Here is a 20,156-nt window from a genome sequence, read left to right as displayed (position 1 = left end):
GACTTCACGTTAATGCTTAGCTTAGACCCCACGATAATCATATCATCATGTAGAAAATAATTTACAGTCGTCATCTCTTGCTTTATCATAAGGTTTCACGAATTCCCTCGTCACCATTACATGACGGTTTCTGAGTAACCAGAGTGCCACCACTGATAGCACTTTAAAGGAAACTTTGGCAGCTTTACATTTAGAATTACATGGACTGGATTTGTTCGAATGTCTCAGTTTTGATTCGTTCGACCGAAATATGTCTTAAATCTCCCAAAATGCATTCATACATACAAGCACAACTGTGACATGTCATTACTAGAATATTTGTAACTCGGATAGCCGCACACAGTATGACCCGTGTTCGGAACGGCCCCATGCGAGCGGCAGCGTTGCAGGTGGCCAGCCGAGAGGGTCAGGTCGCCTCGTTACCGAGACCGCACTCTCGGAACATGATAATCTCGCAGGCAGCATTCTCGCTTACGAGAACGAGCGGGAATACGGCGACAGCTGACGCCCTCTACCCAGAACCCATGGTATGACAGCCTAATGCTCTACCAACTTCCCCATGGAAGCTTCTTCTGCAACATTGCTCCCTCCGTAAGAGAGCAGCATCTCGGTGTTACATCCTCCTAGTCTGGGAATGAGTCATCGGTCCTGCATACTCTGACTCCTTGTGACTGGTTCCTCACCCTTTAGAATCTTCTTAGAACTTCTTTTGCCACTACGCTCTTTGTCACCTTTCCCACTTGTTGCCTGTTGCTGGAGCGTCAAATATACCCTGGGTTTCAGGATCCTTATAGGGCTTCATTCGAAGGACGTGGGCCATATTTCTGATCTTTCGTCGTCTTGTGTCGGGGTCAAAATCTTCAACTTCATAAGTAACATCAGACAACTGTCTAACAACCTTGCAACCTTATGAGGTCCAAAGTAGCACCTGAGGAGCTTCTCGGAGAGACCAACCTTCCGAACAGGAGTTAAGATCCAGACGAGGTCGCCAGACTGGTGGACAACAGGACGGTGGTTCGCATAATACTTTCAGCGATCATTTTCTTGAGCCTGCAGTGTGCAGAGTCGAGCTAACTGCCGAGCTTCCTCAGATCTGGTTATCACCTGGCTGATGTAGTCGTTGGCCACATCATCAGGATGTAACGGAAACACAGTATCCATTGTTGTTGTCACCTCACGCCCATACACCAGGAAAAATGGTGTAAATCCTTTGGTGTCTTGTTTGGCGGTGTTGTAGGCGAACGTCACGAAAGGTGGCACCTCATCCCAGTTGCTCTGCTCTACATTGAAGAACATTGATAGTATGTCAGCCAAGGTCTTATTATGGCGTTCAGTAAGCCCGTTAGTTTGCGGATGGGAGGCAGTCATCATGTGATGAGTCATGTTGCACCGACAGTGTATCTCTGTCACAAGATCCGTAATTAACGACCTTGGGGCACCGTGTCTTAATACAATGTCTTCCACGATGAATTTGGCTACCTCGCATGCTTTGGCTGTTTTTACGGATTTTGTAATGCCATAGTGTGTCAGATAATCAGTGCAATCAATAATCCATCTATTGCCACTAGCAGACATTGGGAATTGTCCGAGGATGTTAATCCCAACACGCTGGAAAGGTGTTTCGGTTGGTGGAATTGGTATGAGTCAGCCAGGTGGTTTCTTAGGAACTGCCTTTCTCCTCTGGCACTCTCGACAGTGTGACACATATTGACGGACACTCCTAAATAAACCTGGCCAGAAAAATCTCTTGCGGATTCTATCATATGTCTTAATAAATCCTTAATGTCTGGCCTCAGGTGTGTCATGTAATTTCTGTAGAACACCTAAGCGCATGTGTTTAGTAGTCGCGGGAAGCCACCTCTTCCCAAATGGATCAAGGTTTTCTTGCAAAGTAATCTGTTAACTACGTTAAATTGTCCTTTCACATCCTCCGACCGTTTTAAGGCAACCATAATTTGAGATATCTTGGCGTCCTCCTCCTGCTCAGCAGAAAGATCCTGGAGTGCAGCGAGGCAGTCACTACCTTCATCAAAGTCTTGATGGTCTTGCACAGGGTTTCATGAGAACCAGTCGGCATCATGGTGTTTTCTTCCAGTTTTGTACACTATGCTAATGTCATACTCTTGAAGACATAGTGCACACCTGGTGAGCCGTCCTCATGTATCCGTAAGACCTGTCAACCAACAAAGTGAGTGATGGTCTGTAACACCTGTGAATGGCCTGGCTTCCATAGAGATTATGTTGAAATATGCACATGGGCCAGATTAAAAGAAGACATTCTCTTTCTGTAGTTGAGTAGTTTCTCTTGGCTTTAGTAAGTGTCCTAGAAGCATAGGCTATAACCCTCTCTTTTCCATCCGAAATTTGCACCAGAACAGCACTGATCCCATACCCGCAGGCTTCTGCGTGTAGTTCTGTAGGTGCTCTCTCAACATACAGACCAAGTACTGGGTCAGTCGTCAGAGCTTTTCGCACCACATCGAAAGTAAGTTGTTGAGCACCATCCCAGATAAATTTAGCATCTGCTTTTAACAACTCTTGGAGTGGCCTGGCTTTCATACAAAAGTCTTTGATAAAACGACAATAATAAGAACATAATTCGAGGAAGCTTCTCATATATCTAATACTTTTAGGAATAGGAAATTCTGTTACAGATCTCACCTTTTATGGGTCTGGCCGCACACCTTCATTTGACGCATGGTGTCCAAGTATTTTCATTTCTTTTGCTCCAAAGACACACTTTCTTGGATTAAGTTTCAGTCCACCTTGTTGGCGACACTTAAGAATGACCCTCACCTTTTTAGATGTCTCTGAGAACACTATAATGTCATCTAAATAACAAAGACACAGTGTCTACTTCAGGTGCCTTAGAAGATTATCCATCATCCATTCAAAGGTTGCTGGTGCATTACACAAACCAAATGGCATTACCTTAAACTCATACAGGCCCTCAGGGTTGATGAATGCAATTTTCTCATGATCAGCCTCATCTACTTCGATTTGCCAGTATCCCCAGTTCGTGGAAGAGGGTGAACTTCCTTTTTAGTTATCTTATTAAGCTTCCTGTAGTCAACACAAAAGCGCCAACTGCATTCCTTCTTCCTGATGAGAACCGCTGGTGACGACCATGGGCTCTGCGAAGACTGAATAATGTCATTCATCATAATTTTCTCTTCCTCACTGTGAATTATTCGGCGTTCTGTTCCTGACACATGGTATGCTCTTTGGCTTATTGGTTGATGGTCTCCAGTGCTAATCCAGTACTTCACTGTTGATTTGTCTAATGTGCTCTACACCTGTGGATTGAAGCATTCAGAGAACTCTTGAAGAATGGCAAGTAGCTTCTTCTGTCGTTTCTTAGTGAGATCTGGTGATAGTCAAGCTAAAAGATCGTGTCCTGTAGTGGTAGCACTATTTTCGCCCACATACTCTGCTTGGGAGGGTTATATGATGCTCAGCTGTTCTACAATTAACAGCTCAGCATTTGCTACACTGATGTGTCTTGGAAGGATCTGCGGTACTCGGCGACAGTTAACTATCCACAATTAACCAAATCCATTCTTAAACAAGACGACAGAGGCTGGGATGACCAAGTTATTCTTCAGTGGTATGCTTCTCTTACATTCCACTACAAGATCCGTGGGTTGATGCATGGCTTGATACGTGACAGTTACCTTTCTAGCGCTGACTGCAGGAATGATCACTTCATCCAGCACACATAGTGTCCATACACTTGGATGTGGATCTTCCTGTCCACAGTATCTCATCTCGTCTAGCATAATCTTTGAGCGACCACAATCTGTAATTGCCTGAGAAACTTTCAAAAAGTCCCATCCGAGAATGATGTCATGACTGCATCCTTGGAAGATGATGAATTCTAAGGGCTGTGTATGGCCACTTATACCTACACGAATGGTACATCTTCCTGTATGTTTTACATATTTCCCATTAGCCACCTTCAGCAGATATGTTTTGTTGTCGACGAATACGGTTTTCTGCATTTCTCGGAAATGACTGAATATGATGCTCCAGAGTCCACAAGAGCTTGGGCTGGTCGGCCGTCCATGAGGATATCGACGTCCTATCATTTCTGTAGTGATCAACGGGGGATTTTTTTCTTCAGCTGCCTTACCTCCAAGGAAGGTCGCACCCTTTAGTTTTCCAGGTTGCGGCAGCTAGGTGATCGGCTGGAGCTTCTTAACAAGACATCGATCGGCATGTTGTCGAGCGTCCTCTCCAGTGGCTAGCTAGCGGCAATGGTGACCTATGTCATCCTACACCCACATCTTCTTGTTCATCTTCTTTGTCCCAGAGTTGACGTTGACTATGATTGGTCTGCTGTCTTCTGGCACAGGCGTCATCAAATATCCACCGCCTTTCTCGACAATAGTGCACCACATGTCCTGGTCGTCCACAGTGGAAAAATACTGGTTGGTTATCCTGGGTCCTCAAGATGTCAGTCTTCCTTGATGCCAAAACAGTTTCCTCATGCTGCATTGTAGTAATGTAACTCCGCCTGGGTCTCAACTTTTTCACCGTTTTAAAGGGAGATGAAAGATGAGATTGGGTCCAATGTCTGTTTCACTTACTCCCTTATGACCTCTTGAAGCGTCTCGGTTTTTTGCTTGTCGTGCAATCCAAGTGCCTTCTGAACTTCCTCTCTCACTATCTGACAAATAACACTTCAGTTGCTTCCCCTATCACAGACATCGATACGACATTTGGAAGCTGTTCAAATTTCTTCCATGTAATCCTTTTTTGTGGCATTGTTTGGATATACTGGCACCATTTGATGAAGTTGTTTGCTTTCGAAACTTCCTCCAGTAGTAGGGCTTGTTACATGTCCTCAGCAACACCTTTCGTGACACGTGCAATCTGAGCTTCCTCCATCATTCTAGGATCCACTATTTTTCACAGCTTCAAGACATCTTGAATGTCGGATGCTGTAGTTTCTCTTAGATGCTGTGCTCTGCACTTTAATTTATCTTCAGCCTTGCACTTCTGTTGTTGTGTGTCGCCAAAATACTTGCGCAATTCCGCCTGGAATATATCCCAGCTTGTGAACTTCTCCTCATTGTTCTCATACCATTGCTTGGCAGTGCCCTCCACGTAGAAAAATACATTAGCCAAACACACGGTGTCATCCCCTCTGTTAAATTTGACTATAAGCTTATATACCTTCAGCACATTGTTTGGATCTTGGCCATCGTCACCAGATAACCCAGAAGGACGTGTCGTGTGGTGGCACACAGTTGCTGTCATCGTAATGTCCTCTTCTTCTTCTGCCTCCGATAGATTGATAGATTGCGATCTGTTGAATATTGCTTGAACTCAGGTTTCTCGCCACTTAATCGGTGGCTCTGTCATGACCTGATGGGAGCCACTGTGTCGTTGATAATGTGCGCTATCACAAGTTCCAATACCCAGTGCCTCCACCAGAATAACGTCATGTAGAAGGAGGTGTAATTAGATGAATTACGAATACTAACTTCACTTAACGAAGGTTTATTCAGCACTGGCACATACAAGAACGCAGAGCGAATTGCCTCCGGCCAGAACACACACAGTATATACAGCTACAGAACATTCCAGTACAATGATTCTTGACATTTCTGGATACTTCTAGAATGTACTCTAACCGAATATAGAAATCAAAATTGTACAGTCCAGGTGCGTTTTGAACTCACAACCCTCCATGCAACAGTTTAGTATCATAACCACTACACCATGGTGCTACTCAGCGTCTTCTGCGACAATATGGTAACTGTGAGCCTCTGGGGGCTTGAGTAATGGATAGTGGTATTGTAAATAGTTTCAGGGTTCCCCAGCATCATCTTTTTAATAACATATGATAAAAATTTTGATGATTTGCCATGAATGGAAATGACAGAAGTGGCTATCCTCAGAATTGGTACTTTTGGTAGCCAAAAATCATGGTTTTACATGCGTATCTCAGTAACAGATAATGAATTCCGGAAACAGTTAATGATATTTCTAGATGAATGTCTAAAGAATATAGAGATAAAATTTGAGCCATTTGCTATGGCTAGGTATTTAAAAAATTGCGGCTCATGGAGCAAAAGAAGGTTAATAAAGTGGTTTTTGCAGTTCCATGACAAAGTGGTGCATTTATAAGCTGCCTAAGGTCCACCCTGAACCATTCCTGATGCAAAAGAACAGAATGATTTGCTCAATTTGCCTGGACTACAAGAAGTGTGCAATGCTTAAATTTTGATCCTGCGCTGTAGGATAGCTACAGTATGCTCATTATTCCAAGAGGTGTAGAAATGGTCACTGGTCCAAGGGCTATCCAAAACACTTGACCCCTTATCTCTGTAATCAATGGAACCCAAATATGTCCCCTGGAAAATGGAACATTTGCGTGCAGCATTTTCGAACATATTGGTACCATCCACAACAGTGCATGGTACCTAATAAAACACTGGAAAATGTAACTACTTGTCTGTTTTGGGAGTTTAATATGATGTTAAACTGTGATCCTCACACTCGCACCAATTTTTCCTCTCTTCCTTGGAATCAGTAGTAATGCTAAATAAGTTCTTAACCTGAAGACAATTAAATATTGTTTTGATCACTCTAATATTAAAGTACTTGTCAGAAACATTATGACTAAATCTCTCCAACATTGTATGTGTGGGGTTCAGAAATTGACTTGATGCCATGGTAATCTTTTGTAGGTGCTGTTAATGGCAGTGGAAGTGTGTCAGCTGAAATTGCATCTTCACGCAGCTCCCAGAGCAGGAATTCTACTTCTAGATTGCCATTAGCTGCAACACAGAAAGAATTAGTATGGAGTAGTGTTCCCATAGGACAGCTAGTGATGGAATCATTTATGTTGAGAAATGAGGGAAATTATACAATGAAGTTGCACATTTCTCTGCAAGACCCCACAGGTCCATTTAAAGTAAGTTATTGTAATATCAGTTGTGACTAAATGTAATTTTGATACTGAGAAAATTAACTGGACCCTACTATTATAGAGACTGAGAGGTTAGATTGTGAAGGCCATGTGGACATTGGCATGTGCCCACACATAATTGCACATTGTATTAATGTTGACTGTGTGTGTGTGTGTGTGTGTGTGTGTGTGTGTGTGTGTGTAATTTCAGAACTGATGATTTATGTGGTTTTATGTTAATGTGTACATGCACTTGATTTCTTTAAATTAGACAGTAAAATAAGATACATTAGCCCAGAATTGCAATGTCTACAAATAAAAGCAGTATTTGAAGGTTAATTAAGATTAGCATCATTATTACTGCTATTGATTCTTGCAGATATTAACTGAACAGCAGAAAAATGTCAAGGATCTAAAAATTGCACTGCAGTCCATGGAGCGTGTGAAGCTGAACATCTCATTTGAACCACTGAGACTTGGGGCAGCACATGATAAACTCATATTCAAGAAATACCCACACCAAGAATTGTCAGCTAAGCTTGTGGTATACTCTTTTAGCACTTATTTCTGTCTATTTTCTTTCTCTTTCTAAACAAAAATCTCTGTCAGATATGTAAAGTATTTTTTAAAATGTATACTGAAAATATGAGATGCACATAGATTTGCTCAAATGTGCTATGTTTTCTTTATCCAGTACAGATGAAGATTTTGTATTTAACAGCTCTAACTGCTAAAATAAGAACATCTGGGGCAGGACAGACGGACATGCATACACGTATGGAACTGTTTTTTAGTAATTTTGTTATCTTTTCTATATTCATAAGAAATGTAAGATTTCTTTTAGTTTTGACATTTTCTTCTAGTAAATACTGGGGTTCTGTGGACAATATTGAGTAGAGAACAGTGTTAATTAATTACATTTGTAGAACTTTTGAGTCGGAGATGATCATTTCAGTTAGTTTTTAATTATTCGAATAAAACACATTGAGGCTCTTGAAAATGTGGATCTCATCTATTTCAGTCACTGGCCATCAGCCAAAAAGATCACATAGTACCACATCCACAGAGAAGTACTATGCCATATTATCATGGTCCAGTAAACTCCACATGAAACAGATAACAAACAAAATTGTGTGAATATTTGAAATATGAAATATATCTAACACAAATACATTGAAATATTTTTTTTAAATATTTGCTTGATGTAGCTCAAGTAGGGAAGATACCTGCATTACCGTCAATACTTGTAACCCTGCAAGATATTGTGGACAGAAACATGAACAACAGTCATAAAAAGCAAAAACAGGTCTTAGGCTTCACAAATCACCTCCATAAAGTTACGGAAAACCATAACGAGAACTCCATCAGGCATGTAAAGTCACCAGTAATAGTAGGTGTACTGGGGGGGGGGGGGTGTATTTCAATATGTAACAGTCACAAAGTGATGGAGGAGAGGGGGTTTACAATAGGGTTGACCATATCAAACTCCCAGTGTGGAAATTCAGTAAAGCTTCATATAATTTCAATAGTGTTATAAGCCAAAACATTATTTGACTGTTTAGTTGTTCAGGCAGTGACCACACATAAGACCACTGATTAAAACACCAGGCAAAGCCAGTGTGAGTTGTTAAAATGTTATGCACAAAAGTGGAATGATCAGTTAGTTTGTAAACTCAAAAAGTATCAAAAAGTGCTGAGGAAACATTAGAAATAAGAATCCAGCTCCCAATCAGCACAGAGCAATAATAGGCAGACACTACTGCAATTTTGTTTCCAAGAAGAGCAGAGCAGACAACTGCCTTTCAGTGTGGGTGTGCTTCCACATTTTGTAACATGTGAAGCTATCCTTGGACACAACTGAGGGAGGGGCACTCTTAGCTGTTTGTTGTATTCCCTTAACAGTGATCTCAATGGCATTTTAGGAGATGAAGTGTAATCATTCTATGAAATTACTCATCACATACAACTTGAGTGCCTTTCTTGGCTTCCAATTCTCATACCTGTCATAGAAGGAAACCAGGAATGAAACGAGACACGTTTTCATTTACAAATGCAGCAAGCAATAGTGCATTTTAAACATTCATCTTACTGCACATTTTAATAAATGTAAGAGAGTGGGAAAGGGGGGGGGGGTTGTGAGTGGTAGGACAAAGTGAAATTCAAACAAGACTTGCAGTTGTCAGTGTAGAGATTTTAACCTCTTGACCATATTCACTCCTATTTGATGTAGTAAGAATGCTGAATATCCTGTAATTGAGGCCAACAATGCTAGTTAATTATAACAATAATAATCATTTATTTAGTGCATTTTCTCCGTCCAGTACATGCACATCTTACCCTTCTCTTTCATTATTTACAGTTCTCCCTGTTTTATTCCACAGATACTCGTTTTTTAAAATTTCAGAATCTTGTTTCTGAATTGTGTTGTAAAACTCATACACCTCCAGTTACTGTTTCAGACACTGATAATGAAATAATTTTTTGTTGTAAATGTTGCTCGTATTAATTTATCAAACAGTGGAAATTCCAGGATGGAATAACAACATAGCACCAGAATGAAATTTTTCACTCTGCAGCGGAGTGTGCGCTGTTATGAAACTTCTTAACAGATTAAAACGGTGTGCTGGACCGAGACTCGAACTCGGGACATTTGCTCTTCGCGGGCAAGTGCTCTATCATCTGAGCTATCCAAGCACGACTCAGGACCCATCATCATAGCTTTAATTCCGCCAGTACCTTGTCTCCTACCTTCCAAACTTCATAGAAGCTCTCGTGCGAACCTTGCAGAACTAGCACTCCAGGAAGAAAGGATACTGCGGAGTCATGGCTTAGCCACTGCCCGGGGGATGTTTCCAGAATGAAATTTTCACTCTGCAGTGGAGTGTGCGCTGTTATGTTGTAAAACATAGCACCACTTAGAGGAGGCATTGAATCGCAGCCACGCACAATGATAAAGATTGCTAGAAATGTTACAGCTTTCAGACACTGTTGATCTTCAGAGGTAGAAAACTCACACACATGACCCCTGTCTACGGGCACAAAGGCCCAACTGCCACTGTCAGTGGTTAAAGCAGTAGATTTCTACCTGTTAGGAATGATGCTACATCTGATTCTTCCCCAGTTTTTCTTTGACTGAAAAACTTTCTCTTCTGTCACTGTGGTTTTAACTCCAACGTTACTTCTTTCTTAAAATAAGTTTGCTTTGTGTTTGTGAGTCTGTTACTAAAATTAGCAAAACATGCAACTATAGATAGAATTTTATGGGAAAGATGGAAAGATGCATGCATTTCTGCCGTTGTAAGAATTATATAGTGCTGGGTGATGCTTGTTTTTGTGTGTTCATTTTTTAATATTTGCTTGTGAAGGACTTGGAACATGTGCAAAATGGAATAAATATAAAGAGGCTGTTGACTCACAGACTGGCACAATAAAAAGTCTGTCAAACGAATGAGCTTTCAGCAAATAGGCTTTCTTCTAGAGTAGGCACCACACACACACACACACACACACACACACACACACACACACACACACACACTCGTACATTCACAACTCTCACATGCATGGCCAGAGACAGGGGTCCTGTGTGGGAGAATTGTGCTTGTATGAATATATATATATATATCCGAAAACAAAGATGATGTGACTTACCAAATGAAAGTGCTGGCAGGTCGACAGACACACAAACAAACACAAACATACACACAAAATTCAAGCTTTCGCAACAAACTGTTGCCTCATCAGGAAGGAGGGAAGGAGAGGGAAAGACGAAAGGATGTGGGTTTTAAGGGAGAGGGTAAGGAGTCATTCCAATCCCGGGAGCGGAAAGACTTACCTTAGGGGGGAAAAAAGGACGGGTATACACTCGCGCGCGCACGCACACACACACACATATCCATCCACACATATACAGACACAAGCAGACATTTGATGTCTGATGTCTTGCCATAGAATTTTTAGGTCGGGGCTTTGGTGTGACAGGTGCTGTAGTTTTTTCCGTGTGGGTGACTGTAGTGGCGTGGGAATAGGGGAAGTAAATGAGACACATCAGTGGTTTTGTAGGATGTGTAATAGACATAGGAAGAGACTAGAACCAGAGGAGAAAATTGCCACCCTTCAGGCTGAGTTTGACAAGGCTAGGGGAGATATTGACAGGTTAAGGAGGGAGAAGGGTAAAGAGAGGTGGGAAGTGGCAACAGGAGGAATAGGCCTAGAACTTTGTCTGACAGCTTCATGGTGAATGTGGAAAACAGATTTGACCTGTTGCTTCAGTTAGAAGCTGGTGAGCCTCAAGCAGTTGCAGATGTAGACAGGGCACAACAAACTTTCAGCAGCAAATTGAAAAGTAAGAATGTAGGGAAATCAGTAAAGAAAAAGAAAGTGTTGTTGTTAGGTAGTTCCCATGGAATAGATGTTGGCCAACTTTTGCAGGATGAACTAGGATCAGAATACCAGGTCACCAATTTTTTTAAACCAATGCTGGTGTGGAGCAGGTGACAGAGGATTTATCATCACTTTGCAAAGATTTCACTAAGGAAGACACCGTGGTTATAATGGGTGGGCCAGGTTATAGTATTGACAGAGATCCTGGGTGCAGTATAGAGTGTGACCTGGCAAAGATTGCATCAGCATTGAAGCATACTAGTGTTGAGTTTGTATCTGTTCTTGGGTCCCATAACTGACCTCATTTAAACTCTTCTGTCAAGAGAGTTAATTTGGATTTGGAATGGCTGCTTATGTCTGGTGCAGGGTCACACATTGGTGTGGTTCCTGTTGATTCTCTCAATAGGTGGGATTATACTAGGCATGGCCTTCACCTCAACAGGAAAGGGAAGGGTAAACTGGCCGTGAAAATAGCAGGAAAGCTAAAGGGGGGAGGCACTGTCATGAGCGATAAAATACCAGTGGTTATAGGGTTCAGAAAAGACCTTTTTTTATGGTAGAGAGGACAGAAAGAAATCAAATTTTAAGAGAGGTTAGGACTGAGACAAACCTTCAGTATGAGAAAGAAACCTAAAAACATAATACTAGCGTATTACATCAGCATAAGCAGCTCTTGGTTAAGAATTTTCAACAATCGGCAGAAATTTCAACTCGACCCAATTTTAACTCAGTCAGTGTGAGATTTCAGCTGTCTTTATTGCATCAAAATATTCGAGGTCTGAGAAATAAAATTAATGAATTAATTATCTGCATAGATGAATTCGAGTCCTCAAACCCAGCTGACATAATCTGCCTCTCTGAACATCATGTGACCACTGGTATAGAACTCTCAAGTGTTACAGGGTTTAGGTTAGCATCTCACTTTTGTAGAGAAGAAATGGGGGAAGGAGGAGTTGTCACATTCATCAGGAACTGTCATAAATTTAAGAACATAGACATTCATAAATTTTGCCTAGAACAGCCTAGGGAAGCACGTGCAACAAAAGTAGAATTTCACAAAAAATCCTTCATATTATTAAGTGTGTATCGAGCACCTGCGGGTAACTTTAATCTTTTCATAAACCAACCTGAAGTTGTACTGGCCCATTTAACAACCAAAAACATTTACAGAATATTATTGTAGGATACTCCTCGGAGACATCCACTGGACTGATGTTTACAGTGCTCATGGCATGAATGAAAAATATAACACTTTTGCTAATAAAGTGCTTATCTTATTTGAACACTGTTTCCCCAAAACTAATGGTTAAAACGAAGTCTATAAAGAAGCCATGTATTACTCAAGGAATAGAGGTATCTTTTAAAACAAAAAGAAAACTGTATCTGTCAATCCGAAACAGTTCTGATGTCGATGCTGTGGCACATTACAAGAAATATTGTAAAATATTAAAGACTGTAACACAAACATCAAAGCAAATATATTACGAGGAAAAGATAGTCATATCAGATAGCAAAATAAAGACAATATGGGATATAGCGAAGGAGGAGACTGGTAGAACCAGACAAGAAGAGGGACAAATAGCATTAAGAGTAAATGATACATTGGTGACAGATGTGTATAGTGTTGCAGAACTTTTTAACAAACATTTTATAACTGTTACTGAAAAGATGGGGTTGTCAGGTTCTGTAGATGCTGCTATGGAATACCTCAGACCAGACATTTCAAGTAACTTCGATAATATGAATTTGACCCTCACTACCCCAGCAGAAATAATGTCCATCATAAAATCTTTAAAATCAAAAACATCTAGTGGATATGATGAAATATCAACAAAGTTAATTAAAGAATGTGATTCTGAGTTAAGTAACATATTAAGCTATCTGTTTAACCAGTCGTTTATCAGTGGAATATTTCTTGAATGGTTGAAATATGCTGAAGTTAAACCACTGTTTAAGAAGGGAGATAAAGAAATAGCATCAAATTTCCATCCAATTTCACTTTTGCCAGCATTCTCAAAAACTTAAGAAAAGCTAATGTACAATCGGCTTTATAACCATCTTATCACAAAAAACATACTGTTAGTCACAGTTTGGATTTCTAAAGGGTTCTGATATTTGATAGCTATCTACAATTACAGTGAAAATGTACTTAATTCATTAGACAAATTGCAGGCAACTGGTATGTTTTGTGATCTGTCAAAGGCATTTGACTGTGTAAATCACAATAGCCTTTTAAGTAAATTAGAATATTATGGTGTAACAAGAAATGCTGCAAAATGGTTCAAATCTTATATTTCTGGCAGGAAACAAAGGGTGTTACTAGGAAAGAGACATGTATTAAGCTATCGGTCATCATCCAACTGGGAACTAAATATATGTGGGGGTCACACAAGGTTCCACCTAGGGCTCTTACTTTTTCTTGTTTATATCGATGACCTTTCATCAGTAACATTACCAGATTTCAAGTTCGTTTTGTTTGCCGAAGATACAAACATTGCAATAAATAGCAAATCAAGTGTAGTCTTGGAAAGATCAGCTAATAAAATATTTGTGGACATTAATCACTGGTTCCTAGCCGATTATTTGTCACTAAACTCTGAAAAAACACACTACATGCAGTTCAGAACTTGTAAGGGGTGTCCCACGAGTATCTGCCTAACATTCGATGACAAGCGGATAGAAGAATTGGACAGTGTTAAATTCTTGGGATTACAGCTTGATAATAAATTCAACTGGGAGAAGCACACCACAGAACTGCTGATATGTCTTAACAAATCTCTATTTGCAATGCAAATTGTGTCAGACATAGGGGATATAAAACTGAAAAAGCCGACACGCTATGCTTACTTTCATTCCATAATGTCATCTGGGATTATTTTTTGGTGTAATTCATCAAGCCAAGCTGAAGTTCTCCGGGCACAAAAACGTACAATGAGAGTGAACTCAAGAACATCCTGCAGAAGACTGTTTCGGCAACTAGGGATACTAACTACTGCTTCCCAATATATTTATTCCCTAATGAAATATGTCATTAAAAATATCACTTTTTCAATCCAACAGCTCAATTCATGGAATCAATACTAGAAATAAGAATAATCTTCACAAGGATTTAAAGTCACTTACTCTTGTACACAAAGATGGGTGCACTATTCAGGAAAACACATTTTCAATAACTTGCCAGCAGCCATAAATATGAAATTCAGTTTAAGAGAACCCGAAAGGATTTATTGGTGGCCAACTCCTTCTAATCCATTGATGACTTTCTCAGGAGAACCAACATGTTTGTGTGTGTGTGTGTGTGTGTGTGTGTGTGTGTGTGTGTGTAAGTACAATCTAACTTCTGCGCCATTTCAGTGCAGTAATGTGTTCTTTTAAACAAGTAATATAGTAGTTCTATTACACGTTTATTACCTTATAAATAAAAAAAACACATTTTCTTAAAATTTTAATTCAGTGCATTAGTGTTTGAAAAATGATTCTTCAATATAGTCATCATTAAAAAAATGATCATTCCACTTGGGACCTGTGGAAGGTACATTAGCTTATTTGTTTCAGTTGCAAATATTTGTCATGTATTATTGTTTTTCTGACATGTTCTACATCCTGAAGGACCTCCTCACTACAGATCTATTGGAATGAAAGTCAATCTAATCTAAACTACTTAATGGACAATTATCACCAGTAGGTACACAAGCTTCTTAAATGACATATTATTTGTCAAAAAGCTAAACATTTACCTGAAGTAATTCATGTTAATGCATGCAGTGCTTACAATGTGGCGTTATTGTGGTCTTCAGTCCTGAGACCGGTTTGATGCAGCTCTCCATGCTACTCTATCCTGTGCAACCTTCTTCATCTCCCACTACTTACTGCAACCTACATCCTTCTGAATCTGAATCCCTCTACGATTTTTACCCTCCACGCTGCCCTCCAATGCTAAATTTGTGATCCCTTGATGCCTCAGAACATGTCCTACCAACCGGTCCCTTCTTCTTGTCAAGTTGTGCCACAAACTCCTCTTCTCCCCAATTATATTCAATACCTCCTCATTAGTTATGTGATCTACCCATCTAATCTTCAGCATTCTTCTGTAACACCACTATTCAAAAGCTTCTATTCTCTTCTTGTCCAAACTATTTATCGTCCATGTTTCACTTCCATACATGGCTACACTCCATACAAATACTTTCAGAAACGACTTCCTGACACATAAATCTATACTCGATGTCAACAAATTTCTCTTCTTTAGAAGCGCTTTCCTTGCCATTGCCAGTCTACATTTTATATCCCCTCTACTTCAACCATCATCAGTTATTTTGCTCCCCAAATAGCAAAACTCCTTTACTACTTTAAGTGTCTCATTTCCTAATCTAATTCCCTCAGCATCACCGACTTAATTCGACTACATTCCATTACCTAGTTTTGCTTTTGTTGATCTTCATCTTGTACCCTCCTTTCAAGACACTGTCCATTCTGTTCAGCTGCTCTTCCAAGTCCTTTGCTGTCTCTGACAGAATTACAATGTCATCGGCCAACCTCAAAGTTTTTATTTCTTCTCCATGGATTATAATACCTACTCCGAACTTTTCTTTTGTTTCCTTTAATGCTTACTCAATATATAGATTGAATAGCACCATTGCTGCCCTATCATGTCCCTTGACTCTTATAACCGCCATCTGCTTTCTGTACAAATTGTAAATAGCCTTCGCTCCCTGTATTTTACCCCTGCCACCTTCAGAATTTGAAAGAGAGTTTTCCAGTCAACATTGTCAAAAGCTTTCTCTAAGTCTACAAATGCTATAAACATAGGTTTGCCTTTCCTTAATCTTTATTCTAATATACGTCGTAGGGTCAGTATTGCCTCACGTGTTCCGATATTTCTACGGAATCCTAACTGATCTTCCCCGAGTTTGGCTTCTACTTTTATCCATTCGTCTGTAAAGAATTCATATTAGTATTTTGCAGCCGTGACTTATTAAACTGATAGTTCGGTCATTTTCACATCTGTCAACACCTGCTTTCTTTGGGATTGGAATTATTATATTCTTCTTGAAGTCTGAGGGAATTTCGCCTGTCTCATACATCTTGCTCACCAGATGGTAGAGTTTTGTCAGGACTGGCTCTCCGAAGGCTGCCAGTAGTTCTAATGGAATGTTGTCTACACCCGGGGCCTTGTTTCGACTTAGGTCTTTCGGTGCTCTGTCAAACTCTTCATGCAGTATCATATCTCCCATTTCATCTTCATCTACCTCCTCTTCCATTTCCATAGTATTGTCCTCAAGAACATCGCCCCTGTATAGACCCTCTATATACTCCTTCCACCTTTCTGCTTTCCCTTCTTTGCTTAGAACTGGGTTTCCATCTGAGCTCTTGATATTCATGCAAATGGTTCCCTTTTCTCCAAAGGTCTCTTTAATTTCCCTGCAGGCAGTATCTATCTTACCCCTCGTGAGATGAGCCTCTACATCCTTACATTTGTCCTCTAGCCATCCCTGCTTAGCCATTTTGCACTTCCTGTCGATCTCATTTTTGAGACGTTTGTATTCCTTTTTGCCTGCTTCGTTTACTGCATTTTTATATTTTCTTCTTTCATCAATTAAATTCAATATTTCTTCTGTTACCCAAGGATTTCTACTAGCCCTCGTCTTTTTACCTACTTGATCCTCTGCTGCCTTCACTATTTCATTCCTCAAAGCTACCCATTCTTCTTCTGCTGTATTTCTTTCCCCATTCCTGTCAATTGTTCCCTTATGCTCTCCCTGAAACTCTGTACAACCTCTGGTTCTTTAATTTTATCTGGGTCCCATCTCCTTAAATTCCCACCTTTTTGCAGTTTCTTCAGTTTTAATCTACAGTTCATAACCAATAGATTGTGGTCAGAGTCCACGTCAGCCCCTGGAAATGTCTTACAATTTAAAACCTGGTTCCTAAATCTCTGTCGTACCATTATATAATCTATCTGAAACCTTTTAGTATCTCCAGGCTTCTTCCATGTATACAACCTTCTTTCATGATTCTTGAACCAAGTGTTAGCTATGATTAAGTTGTGCTCTGTGCAAAATTCTACCAGGCGGCTTCCTCTTTCATTTTGTCCTCCCAATCCGTATTCACCTAGTACTTTTCCTTCTCTTCCTTTTCCTACTATTGAATTCCAATCACCCATGACTATTAAATTTTTGTCTCCCTTCACTATCTGAATAAAATCTTTTATTTCATCATACATTTCTTCATCATCTGCAGAGCTATTTGGCATATAAACTTGTACTACTGTAGTAGGCATGGTCTTCGTGTTTATCTTGGCCGCAATAATGAGTTCACTATGCTGTTTGTAGTAGCTTACCTGCCCTCCTATTTTTTTTTATTCATTATTAAACCTACTCTTGCATTACCCCTATTTGATTTTGTATTTATAACCCTGTATTCACCTGACCAAAAGTCTTGTTCCTCCTGCCACCAAACGTCACTAGTTCCCACTATATCTAACTTTAACCTAAGCATTTCCCTTTTTAAATTTTCTAGCCTACCTGCCCAATTAAGGGATCTGACATTCCACGCTCCGGTCCGTAGAACGCCAGTTTTCTTTCTCCTTACAATACCATTCCGAAAATATAAACTACCTTGTTATCATATTTACTTTCCTTATTTCTCATTGAAGTGTAAATGCTAAGTTTCTTTGAAATATGTTTTAACACAATGGAAGCAAGGACTGGATAATGTCACTGTGACATTCGGTATAGAACTGCTGCAGTTTGATACACTGAAAATGATGTAGCATGTCCACATTTCAACTTTGTCTAGTGTGCTGTGTTTTAATCACTTCATTAAAATTCCTTATTGTGCTTTGATGATGATGATGAATAAGAGAAGAGTATACGAAAAACACAACATATAGCAGAGAAGCTGAGTCACAGATTGGCAGAATAAAAAGACACTCACAGTTACAGCTTTCATTTGTCAACAATACACACACACACACACACACACACACACCTGCAACCGTGGTTTCAGTTGCCTGAAACTGCAGTCTTGTGGCATGTGTGTGTGTGTGTGTGTGTGTGTGTGTGTGTGTGTGTGTGTGTGTGTGTGTGTGTCATCTGTTGTTGACGAAGGCCTTTATGGCCAAAAGCTTTAGTTGTGAGAGTCTTTTTGTTGTGCCTATCTATGACTCAGCATCTGTGCTATATGGTGAGTAGCAACTTTCCTTTTTCGTAATATTTTTACAGTCCATCCTGGATTTTCCATTGTTTGAAAAACAATTTTGGGAAATATGACTATGGTGCTGTAATGTCTGTATTAAAGACGCTTGGTTCCAATTGACTGCTTAACTTTTTGTTTCATAATGGTTCACTTATGACCATTGTGATCATGCTGGTCATAAATGCTTGTTACACTTAATACCACTTCTTCGGCGACTTGTCCTTCTGTAACCTTCAGATTCGTCAACCCTAAGCCATCAGTTATTTGTAAATCCAGGCTTTTACATGTAAAGGACCTATTTGGGTGGTAGAACACAAACATGTATGTATTTTAAAATCAATTTTAGCCAATCGAGCAGGGATATTTCTCTTGTTACAACAAGCCATATTAACTGAGACTTCATTTTAATAGGCTGCATTGGCATCCAAATATTTATGAGAGTCATTTGCAAAGGAAAAAACGTTTTGTTTTGACGCATGCCCAAGTTCCCCTACCTCCACTGCGAAACAACCACTGACCTTGGTATTTGTCCGCTTCAGTTTGGTGGCAGCTGGGATCCAATACTGTTGATTACTGCTTAACTATGCGACTGTAAAATGTGTGACAAAATTTTCAATCCTGCCAAGTGTGAAGTGCACACTTTTTAAATTCGCAAAAAAATCCAAGCACTGAAATTTGTAGACAGATAACTGAGGTTTATGGTAATGTTACGAATGAAGCATCAGTTTGAAAGTAGTGTATCATGTTTAATGGCAGACGGAAGAAGACTGAAACAAAAATCCAACCAGACAGGCGTTTCACAATTAGTGGACTGCAGCAACCTACTGGCAGATGCTTCACAACTATTTTGAGCCAATAAAAACAAGCAGCAAAGAACGCTAACCAGTTGAGTCATCCTCTTCCATGATAATGCATGTCCAGGAGTGACTAGGACTAGCTTCCATGGTTTCAGTGGGAAATGTTCCAACATCCGGCATACAGTCTAGACTTAGCCCCCAATTGATTACAATTATTCCCCACATTCGAAGATATTTGTTTGAGTGAACAATGCTATGGAAGTGATGATGAACTTAAAGAAGCCATTAGTCAGTGGTTCAGAAAGTTGGTGGCAACTGTGTGTGCAGAAGGCACAGAAAACCTGGTAAACCGGTATGACACATGCCTAAATTTGAATGGTGATTATGTAAAAAAGTAGCTTCGGTATCAGACTGTATGTAAAATACAGTTTTTTAAAATTACATCAAATAAACATTTTTGTAGAAGAAGGTTTTCTTTACTTTCGGAATGACTCTTGTAATATTTTATAAAAAAATTATTTAGTTGCAATATGGTTGAATCACTTGTTTGTGCAATTTTGCATTTGTCTTTGTTCTTCTCTTTTATTGTTCCATTATTATCCTTTATTATAACCTTAAATTTTTTCTCTTTTGTTTTTCAGTTTCCCCTTTATGCTTATGGTGGCCACCACCGGATTACTATCAAAGGTGTACCAAAAGATGGAACAGGTCATATGTGGCTTTGCATAGGTGCATTAGATTATGGGAAACCTTGTATGGAAGCTTATTTCATCATCAGTAATTCTGGAACACTGGATGCATTTGCAATTGTGAATGCTGCAACAAAAGGCAACTATCTTATTCTCCTCTTATTTTGCTCA

At 39.8% G+C, this 20,156-nt stretch overlaps 1 protein-coding gene across 4 annotated transcripts in view; it reads left to right on the top strand.

Annotated features, from left to right (window-relative positions):
* Nucleotides 1–20,156, top strand: part of LOC126236887 (uncharacterized) — a 316,723-nt gene that overhangs the window by 271,958 nt on the left and 24,609 nt on the right. For all 4 annotated transcript variants that reach the window (XM_049946521.1, XM_049946522.1, XM_049946520.1 and 1 more), the window contains 3 exons: nt 6,699–6,925; nt 7,299–7,463; nt 19,938–20,124. In XM_049946521.1, coding sequence (XP_049802478.1) covers nt 6,699–6,925; nt 7,299–7,463; nt 19,938–20,124 — 579 coding nt within the window. The remainder of the gene's footprint in view (nt 1–6,698; nt 6,926–7,298; nt 7,464–19,937; nt 20,125–20,156) is intronic.

Source organism: Schistocerca nitens, chromosome 2 (assembly GCF_023898315.1).
Source record: "Schistocerca nitens isolate TAMUIC-IGC-003100 chromosome 2, iqSchNite1.1, whole genome shotgun sequence".
Lineage (NCBI taxonomy): Eukaryota > Metazoa > Arthropoda > Insecta > Orthoptera > Acrididae > Schistocerca > Schistocerca nitens.
The sequence above is the reverse complement of the archived record's forward strand: the minus strand, read 5'-3'. Positions and strand labels throughout refer to the sequence as shown.